Raw genomic sequence first — 10,351 nt, forward strand, 5'->3', positions numbered from 1 at the left:
ATCAACATTGTACAGAAACTGAAAATAAACCGAAGTCGGTGCAAAGTAAACCATATTAGAAACTAAAATACACCGAAACAGGGGAGGATACAGATTCATCAAAATAATAAATTCAAATTCAGAACTGGTACGTTACAATCAAATACAAACATCAACCATGCACAACAAGTTTCACAAACAAAAACAAAATGATTCAACTTCAGAATCATAAACTACTAACAAACTACATTAACTAGATTCAAGCCACACCTCACCACTTGATTCGATTCAAAGAAATAATACAATTCATCCAAGTTCAATTGAAAGTCTGAACGTACAAATACAAAGAAAGGTTTCCAAAATATATCGAAAGAGTTCCAAAATACACAAATTTATAATCGAAATACACCGAAATGAGGGGAGAAAACAGATTCATCAAAATAATAGAATCAGATTCAGAACTAGTACCTTGCACATTCACTATTTCTTGAAGCTCGATCTCTCTCCCAGATGAACCATAGAGCCAAGAGAAACCATGAACCAGAATAGAAGAGCTTGCCCACCAATTGTGGTGCAATAAAGTTGTAATTCACTAGTTATTCCAGATGCTCGCCAAATCTGGAAAAAACTGGAGGTTATTTGTATTCCTTGAAAACCCTGCCAACATCTTATCAATACACAAATGTATAACTCCCCAGGAATCTCGATTGCGCCTATATTCATCACTGTAGGAATTGGGTTCAAGCTTTCCCCAGTCCCCCTAAAATTCTCAGAATTTGTTGATAATTAGAATAGATTCGTAGACCAGGAGTACTGACTCGTTTTAAATTCAAACGCATTTTAAATGATCATTTTCTATTTCTTCTATATGGTAGAGTTAAACCTAAAAAAAGATTTCCCCTTCTCTATATTTTCTCACGTTTTATTTCAAACCATCAACCATGAATAACAATTTTTCACAAAGAAAAACATCATTATTCACATACAAAATCATAAACTACTAACGAACAATATTAAACTAGAATCAAACCACACCTCAACCGCTTCATTCAATTCAAAACAATAATCCACTTCGCTCTGATTCACTTGACAGTATGAGCTTGAATCATTCATTATCTTCGACAACAAAATAACTATTCAAACCTGATTTTACAGCTTGATTTCAAAACTTGAATGAAGAGCATTGAACTTGAACAAAGAGAACGCAAAGAACGAAGAAACGAAACAGAACGTAGAGACGCAAAAAACCTGAGAAAATTTGAAAAAGAAAATGAAATCCGCATGAAAATGGAAGTTATATATTGGCGCATTTGGTGAAAAGTTTGTTGGAGAAAGTAGCGCCTGAATTGAATTAGGTCAAACCAACTTGTTTGGACTTATTTATTTAAAGCACTTGTATGTAGAGATTAATTATATTAATTATCATTCTCAGATTTTGAGATGTGAACTAAGCAAATTTACAAAGAAATCAATAAAACTATAAAAGTATAAAAGTATAAAACATAGAGAAAGAGTAAGAAGATTTGCTACCGTCATATCTATGAATCTTGCTATAAATCCAAGGGTCAGAATTTGTTTCTCTCTCACATCCTTCAGACACGAGAAAGACAACCTGAACCTCGTAAGAGAATGTTAGAGAAAGAAAGAGAAAAAAGAAAAAGACAGAAAGAAAAGAAGCCGTTCGTTCTTCTTTCCACAGAAAAAGTGGTTTAATCTTCTCCTCTTCTCTTCTCTCATCGAATCCATGATAGGGATGTCAACGGGGTAGAGCGGGGCGGAGGATGTCTCCCTACTCCCCATTCCCATCCCCAGATTTACTCCTCATTCCCGTCTCCATTTTCTGCCATAGGAGAATATTCCTTCCTATCTCCATTCCCCACAGGGTCCCATTTTCCGCGGAGACCCATTCTCCATCTCTCTGATAGTTCTGACTAATTATTAATTTTCATAGGAATAGAGTTGAAAGTATTCATCCTATACAAAAATAGCAAGATTTTATACAAAAAATCTAAAAGACAAGACGGTGACTTCTTTCAAAATGACGCAGTGGAAAATGCCACGACGAGCTAGAGCACAGAGCAGTAGACGAGATGGGGGACGCAACAACAGAGAGAGGAGAATGGATACGACGACAAAGTTGTGAAAATGAATGCCACAAATATAGAGAACGACGCGGTGAGGGCAATGAAGCGATGAAGATTGACAATACGGTGAGACAGGAGAATGACAAGAGGGTAAATACAGAAAGGTTGGATAAAGTATAGACTACGCTAGCCGTTAAGAATTTATAAATTGAAAAAGAGTTAAACAAATGAGAATTATATATATATATATATATATATATATATATGTCAAATAATTAAAAAACATATATAAAAGATAAACCATTAAAAACAATTAAATAAATTTCAAAAATTAGCAAAAATTCCCACACTCATATGATCATATCTTTTGTTCATAATAGTCCCCCCAGAATTCTCCGTGTCTCGAACAGTTTTGCCATCTCTAATCCATGACCACCATCCTCATCTTCCTTCTCGTGTTCTGTTTCCATTCTTCTTCTAGTTTCTCTTGATATAAAACTTTTCCCACTGAAACCAGAAAGACAAAGAGAATAATCACCAACACAATTGGAGAAGGAAGAAGAAGAAGAAAAGAAAAAGAGAGATGTCCAAGTTTTTGGCTGTGTATTTAAATCGATGAAAAATAATGAAATTTTCTCGATTTTCTTAACTGTGTATTCTTTCTTTCTTTGTATCCAAATTTTGTTTTATTGACAGCATTGAGCGTGTCATCCTCTGATGGCACGGATGAAGATGAGATCCAACACCATAACCTTCATCCTCATCATCACTCTGAGTTTTCTTCTTCGAAGCCTTGGAATGGAGGCGCCAACAACAACAACAACAATGTTATGGGCGCAACGGTGGTTATTCCTCCTGCAACCAGCGTCCATGAGTTGCTTGAATGTCCCGTTTGCACCAATTCAATGTATCCCCCAATTCATCAGGTTAGGGTTCTGTCCCTAATTTTCATTTTATTCATTTTTTAAAAATTATTTTGAGGTGATTGCTAATTCCTTTTGGTGATGGATTTGAAGTTGGATTGAGTGAATTTTGATGACATGTGTTTTTGAGTATTAATTGAATTTTCTTTGAGTTGGGGGAATGGGTCTTGGAATTGGTTTTGGGAATTTAGGGTTATAGTTACATTGAGAAAGTGTTGTGTATAGAGGGGCATGTTTGATTTAGTGGAATTGAGCTCAAATAATGATTGCAGTGAGATGCCAGTTCAAGGAGTTTACCATGGTGTCAAAACTTTAATCTAACATTTGTTTATTACAAATAAAATTTTAGCAAAGTGAATTATTTACTGTAGTTCAGTGTTTCATTCTTGTTTAGTAATTTAAATTTATCAGTAGTCTTTGGTATACGAAGTTTTTTTTTTCTTTTTGATATTATAGTTTCTGAAAGTAAGTTTAGTTAGAACTGATTTTACAACAATGTTTCCTTTAGAAGTTGGTATGGAGTAAAGATTTATGGTTGATGAATATGTAGTAAGACCTTGGTGAATGAATCCGAGGAGTACTGTGGATGTTCTTTGTTAGTTAAACTCAAGAAAATACTTTTTACACAACTATATTTTGTTGTTGTATCAGATGTAAGCTTGGGCGGTAAAATGGCAACAAGATAGGATTAGGAATAAATGCATTCAAGACAATGTTGCAGTAGCATCTATTTTAGAAAATATGGTAGAATTTGAGTTTACATATTTTTGGGAATTTAGCCTATAGAAGCTCTGGTATTAAAAAGGCCTTGGGTATAATTAAAAGTTTGAAGAAGGATTTGCACAAAACCACCTATTAGGGTTATAGACCATGGGAACATATATTTTATCTGAAGTAGAAGACAATATGAAGTCAGTGTGACCCAAGGGATGCTATGGTTGAAAGCTCTCTGTATCAATTATTGAAAAGTAGTAAAGGATTTGCTTCTTCTTATCTACTAGGCTGAGTAAGAAGATTGGAACAGTAAGTTATATGGTTACCTTAGAAGTCATAATAAATGGGAACAAAAAAGTTGAAGATTGGCCTCGGCAAAAATGCCGATTTCATTTATTCCCCCCGTCCCCTAGCTGAGGTCTTTTATGTATAATATGAACTAAAGTAACAGCTAACTCTGAACTACAAATAAAAACTCAAAACGTCAGGAGGATTTATTTGGTTTATCTCCTTTTCTTGTTAAAGAAACTTTCTTAGGAGAAAGGAGAGAGAAAAACCAGCAGAGAGAAATTACTGACTGAAACCTTTAAAGGCGAATAAGCTGGAACCCAAAGAGACTAGAAAAATAAGCCTTTCCCCAAAGTTATGCAGGTATAAATTACTGACTGAAAAACTACCCTAGCAAACTGATGTAATCATGCATGGCGCATGTAAGTAACTAACTGCCTATGTTGTAGTTGGAATGTAGGAATGCATAGCATATGTAGGTGGTTCTTGTTAGGAGATGAAAAAAATGAGAGGGTGAGAGGATTCAGACTGGATTCTGAGGAATATTGATTGTCTAGGATTTCTTATAGACAATCTGTATTGAAGTATATTATTAGTTGACACATACTGCAAAATGTCTGTATTTGTGAAGATGTGGAAAATGAAAGTTCCAATAGATTTCTTGCAGTGCCATAATGGGCATACATTAAACAAGGGTGCACAATCGGTGTCCCACTTGTCACTTGTAGACAAGAGCTTGGAGATATTAGGTGTCTGGCGCTGGAAAAGGTGGCTGAATCACTTTAGTTGCCTTGCAAGTACTACTCCCTCGGATGTCCAGAAATATTTCCATACTACAGCAAGCTGAAGCATGAGACAGAATGCAATTTCAGACCATACAATTGTCCTTATGCTGGATCAGAGTGCTCTGTTGCTGCGAACATTCCTTTCCTTGTTGCACATCTGCACAGGATGCATATTCAACCACCGCTATGTAAAATCAAATCCCCGTGAAGTTGAGAATGCAACATGGATGCTCATGGTAAGTGTATCAGATTTATTTCTACAGATCATTACCCTTTGTCATATATTTCCGCAAATGGATATTAAAATATGACGCACAACAGCCCCCCATTGGTTTGTGGTACTTTAATATCTATTGGTGGAAATACTGGGAAGTCATGGAGACATTGAAAATTGGAATCATGCCTACTGAAATTTGTTAAGATGCTTCATGCCTTCATATGGCTAGTTATCTTTTATCTATTCCTTATATCCTCCCTTTCACTTGGCTGAACTATGTTTTGGTGCTTATCAATTTAACAACTTTGTTTTTTCCCGCTGTAAGCCTTGCATAGAAGAACATGTATGCAATTCAGTATCCAGATGCTACATCATAGATTTTTGATTTATTCAAAGCCCATTCATCACTTATTAGTTGCCACTTTTAATCACATCTTATATAACATATATTCACAGTAGAGCACATTCAATCTTGGAAGCAATTAATTAATTAATTACATAATTAAAATAAGAAGATTGCAATACAAGTAACTGTAGATATAATAGTATTTCATTTAATGATAGCTTAATATGATTAAATGCAGACACAAATCAGAATGCAAATTGGTAAAAATGTAAATATATACTAATTTAATTATAATAGTATAACTGTATAACTTAGGTACTTAGGTAGTACTTTCCCTGAAAAACAATACTTACTCCGTGGTTAGTAAATGCGAAAAAAAAATCCTAAGAAAGAAATTCAGATATAAAAATAAAATATCAAAAATAAAGAAATTAGTAAAGTAATAAAATAATTAACTAATCAAACTTATAATTTTTATAATTTGTGAATGCTATTACTTGACATAAATGTAGTTAAATTTTTATTTTCTTATTTTAAAAATTTAATCCAATATAAATATATGGTATATAAAAAATAACAAAAGAATTAAATAATTCCAAAAGAATTAGAAGTGAACCGTACTATTAAATATAAAAAATGTTTTAAAATAAAAATGAATAAAGATATAAAATGAATTTATAATTTTATTAATTTTCCTATCTTAATTTAAGAATAATTAAAATATTAATTTATTGTTTTATCAATTTTGTTATGGGCTTAATCCATTTTTTCTAATGGGATAACCGAATAAGAGAGTGAGAGAGAAAAAAACGAAGTGGAATAATGAGGTAGTCCCCACCAGATAGATACATAATAAATATTATAATAGTCTCTTCCCGCCTTCTCGCTTCTTCAAAACCTTTCTTTTAGCCTCCCCCTTCATTCTCTCAACAGAAAAGAAAGATAAATTCTACACTGTGCCTCGTTTATAAGGGACACTCATACAAATTGTTGCATTGTGTGTGTGATATAGCCACGCACAACACTAGTTATGGACACGCCGGAGAGGAACCAGATCAACCCTCCCTTCTCTCGTGTCGAGGTTTTACTTTACTTCCTCCCATTCTGCCTTTTCTGCATGTCTTTCGTTAAGTTTTCATGGAAAACGTATGTGTGATTTTTCTTGTTTTTGGAATATCTGTTTTATGAATATCTCAACATGCAGTTCAATTTGCAGCTGTGGCGGAACTTGAGGATGATTTTTGGAGGGGCCAGACATGTTAAATTTGTAAAAAGAAAGGATAAATTTTTGGAGGGGCCAATATTTTAAATTTGAAATAAAAGAAAAATATTGGATGAGTAACAGAAGTGAGTATCAAAGAGGGTGTAACTTGATTAGTAACACAACATTTGACCAATTAAGTTATTTGTACTTTTTGTAATGGTTTACAAGGCTCTGCAGCTTTTGCAGGGATTGTAAATAGTTTCTTTTGCTTTGCGTTTCGCGTTCTGTCGATTGCATTTCATAATTATCCTCTTAGCAGAGAGCCCCTTTAATTTTATATGGGCTAGGTATTCTATGCACTCATTTGCTGTATTTGTTCATAGTCTTGATTATCTGTTTTTACATGAATTAATCCTTTCAATTAATCTATTTGTAATTATATTTCTTCTCTTTGCTCTTGGCAGGATTCCCCTGTATTCAGTTTTATCAACAGTTTGTCGCCTATAAAGCCCGTGAAGTCTGCCCAGATTGGTCAAACATTTAGCTCGCTTAGCTTTCCTTCCCCTCCGCGTGCTTTTACTTCATCCAATCTCACCTGTTTCAAGGAATCAAAAGTTCTCAGGAGGTGATGTTCAAATGATTTTAATTTTTTCCTTGTTTGATAATTTTTTATTTGCTAATATCTGTATACTGTTCAATGAACCATTTCTGATTGTCACATATTATTCACATCTATAGGCATAACCCTTTTGGGGCATCAAGGCCTGGGTTGTCATCTGAAGATGGTAATAAATTTCAGACAAGTGAAGAGGCTATTGCAGATTCATTTCATCCATATCATAACTCGAGGGAATCTCAGGGAAATTTTCATGATGGAATATCTGTAGTTGATGATTCGATTGCTCTACCTGGTGAGCACACAGACTTCTCAGCTGAGATACTGCAGGCCTTAAATTATAATAATTGTGGTAACCCTGGCTCTGATCCTGGTCATGAGGCTAACTCTCTTGAAGTGTTTAATCAGGGGTTGTGTCAATTTGATCCGAAGGGCCAAGAATCAGAGTGTAATTGGGATAATTTAATCTCTGGAGATACTGATTTCTTCGTTTTCAATTCCCCAAATGACGCAGCTTTTAAGGGTATAATGCAGAAACCAGATTCTCATTTTATGTCTCTGGTACTGGAATCTTCCATATATAATGGTCTGAGAGATAGCAAACTTAAAATAGAAGATTATCGTCCTGAGCCCTTAGCAATCATAGACCAAATGCAGGACAAACATTGCCTTGCCATGACTAGCAAAACAAAAGAAAAACCAAATGTTGAGGTAGATAAGTTTGTTACTGTTGTGACGAATTATGCATATTATACTTAGTTGTGAACATTGCATTTATAAATTATAATTCTAGCCTCTCTAGATTTTAGCCAATTACTTTGTAGTATGCATGGCAAAAGTAAATTATTTATTTGAAGTTCTATTTCTTTTGTTTGAAGGTTGTTTCTGTAATGAACTGTGGTACACGGAGGCGATGTCTAGACTTTGAGACTGACAGTGTGCAAAGGAAGAACTCAGATGATAATTTAAAATCCGGTTCTCTTGGATATGAAAAACAACTGGTTTCTGCAAAACGCAAAAGCAGTTCACAGCAATGCATTATGCCTGCAGTTGGCTTACATTTGAATGCACCCGACAAAGAAGTCATAAGTAATGATGAGTCGTCTTGCGGAATTCATCTTAATCTTCCCAGTTGCACTTCCGTGCAAATCTATACCAGCTATGAACATCAGGAACCACTAGCAATAGAAGTGGATTCATCAAACATTGGGCCTCAGCCAGCTAAGGATAATTCTCATGCATTAGATTCCACTGTTAATGATGTCAGTCAGAATAGTCCCAAAAAGAAAAGACATGGAGACTGCAAGCGTTGCAAGTGCAAGAAATCAAAGTGTTTGAAGTTGTAAGATGAGAGTGATTTAAAATCAAATAATAATAACAGTAAATTAATTAGCAGTTAGTTATAATGTGACATGCCTTTGAAATCGAACTTATAGTTTTTTTTGTTGCTTATGACTTTTTGTTGATAAGATATTGTGAGTGCTTTGCTGCTCGTGACTACTGCACAGGCAACTGCTCATGTAAGGATTGCTGCAACAAACTTGTTCATAAAGACAAAGTCATTCAAGCTCACAAGCAGATCGAGTCTCGCAATCCTCTGGCTTTTGCTCCTAAAGTCATTCCTGAACCTGAAATTGGGGTCAGAAATTAAACTTCAACTCTCGTTCTATGTTGGCTGGAATTTAACCTGGTTCTAAAAATTTACTGATTTATGTATTTTTCGCTTTCAGAATGATCCAAATAAAACTCCAGCACCAGCACGACACAAGAGGGGATGCAACTGCAAACAATCAGTCTGCATAAAGAAATACTGTGAATGCTTTCAGGTATTCATCTATCCTTGATATATATCATGAATGCTTTAGTTTTAGTTATAATATTAGTTACTAATGGTAGTGTTTTGTTTTTCAAAGGCTGGTGTTGGATGCTCTTTAAGCTGTAGATGTGAAGGGTGTAAGAACACATTTGGTAGAAAGGAGGGTGAGTTGTCCCTTCTTTTGCAAATTAAATACCCATCAGAATCTAACTATTTTATTGTTTCAGGCGCTAATTCTATGGGAGTAGAAGCCCAGCTAGAAGTAGAAACAGAGGCCTGTGGAAAAGTTGTTGAAAAAGCATCACAGATAATTGAAGTTCAGAACTCCGATAATCATCCAGATTTTATTCCAATCTCTACGCCATTCCCTCTGTTTAGGTTGGAAATGCTGTTTTTTGTTAGCTTTGAAATGATAAAATTGATGATTTTGTTTATTAGTACCGACTTGATTCATTTTTTTATTTTTTCTTTTTGTGACAGTTCATTGTCAGAGGTGAAACCAAACACTCGTTGGTCTCAGCCACCTAAGCATTCTCAAGCTGTTTCGGACCAGGAAATGACAGATGTTCTTGGAGGCCGAGGCAGAAGTGATAGGTCTCCCATGACCATCAAAACTTCTTCTCCAAGTGGGAAGAGGATTTCCACTTCTAAGGGTGAATTGACAATTTCTTTTCCTTCTCCTAATCATCATCGTTAGCAGTGCTACATTTTTTTAATTAATAGTCAATAGTTATTAGTTAGGTCTTTGTCCGTTTCAGTTAGGTTAATAGTTTGTAGCTTTAGGCATATAGATGTTATGGTTTAGGTTTAAGTATATTTTAGCTTTAGTTTTATTTTATTTGAGTTCCTTCAATTATTTAGTATTTATTTGAGTAATGGTTATAATCTTTATAATCATTCTAGTAAATAATCTCTAGAGGTCTTTGTTAGAGAAATTATAATTCTATTTATTTTTTCTGAATCAGTGTTTATATATATATAATGGTTATAATCTTTATAATCATTCTAGTAAATAATCTCTACAGGTTTCTGATAGAGAAATTATAGTTTTATATTTATTGTTTTTGAATAAGTGTTTATATTATATATATTTCTACTATTATTACTATTAGAGTGTCAACACACTTTCAAAATGTTTAGAACTTTTTAAATATGATATTTTCTTCCAAGTTATAGTAATTGATTACGAAGTTATTCATCAAGATACCTTGATTTGATGATTAATCTATAAGGTAAGTACTTTATTTTTATTGTTCTTAATATATCATGTGAAAAAATAAGAATGAAAGATGCTTAATAAATATCAAATTGAAATGTTAGTGTCAAATATATCGAGCCAATAAAATATTTTAAGGTGAGATTATTAAATAAAGAAATTC

The 10,351-nt window shown here is 34.0% G+C and overlaps 1 protein-coding gene across 7 annotated transcripts; it reads left to right on the forward strand.

Annotated features, from left to right (window-relative positions):
• The first annotated feature begins 2,441 nt into the window (after positions 1-2,441).
• On the forward strand, positions 2,442-10,024 carry LOC107628213 (protein tesmin/TSO1-like CXC 2). 7 transcript variants are annotated; one of them, XM_088501321.1, is made up of 11 exons: positions 2,587-2,989; positions 4,645-5,009; positions 7,005-7,165; positions 7,279-7,451; positions 7,671-7,867; positions 8,035-8,498; positions 8,627-8,795; positions 8,887-8,982; positions 9,070-9,136; positions 9,200-9,350; positions 9,453-10,024. In XM_088501321.1, exons 2-11 carry the CDS (start codon positions 4,839-4,841, stop codon positions 9,667-9,669), a joined length of 1,866 nt encoding a protein of 621 aa, XP_088357447.1. In that variant the 5' UTR covers positions 2,587-2,989; positions 4,645-4,838; the 3' UTR covers positions 9,670-10,024. The 7 variants fall into 7 exon arrangements, with proteins under 7 accessions (XP_088357445.1, XP_088357446.1, XP_088357443.1 ...); XM_088501319.1 differs by having other exon boundaries at positions 2,442-2,970; positions 7,279-7,867; XM_088501320.1 differs by having other exon boundaries at positions 2,442-2,970; positions 9,070-9,350.
• The last annotated feature ends 327 nt before the right edge of the window (positions 10,025-10,351 follow it).

This window comes from Arachis ipaensis, chromosome B1 (assembly GCF_059453495.1).
Source record: "Arachis ipaensis isolate K30076 ecotype BB chromosome B1, ASM5945349v1, whole genome shotgun sequence".
Classification (NCBI taxonomy): Eukaryota; Viridiplantae; Streptophyta; class Magnoliopsida; order Fabales; family Fabaceae; genus Arachis; species Arachis ipaensis.

Coding starts and splice junctions, on each gene's coding strand:
- LOC107628213 (XM_088501316.1), top strand. CDS start 4,839: ATGAGACAGAATGCAATTTCAGACCATACAATTGTCCTTATGCTGGAT. Junction 6,418..7,004: donor CTCCCTTCTCTCGTGTCGAG/GTTTTACTTTAC, acceptor TGCTCTTGGCAG/GATTCCCCTGTATTCAGTTT. Junction 8,499..8,626: donor AAATCAAAGTGTTTGAAGTT/GTAAGATGAGAG, acceptor TTTGTTGATAAG/ATATTGTGAGTGCTTTGCTG.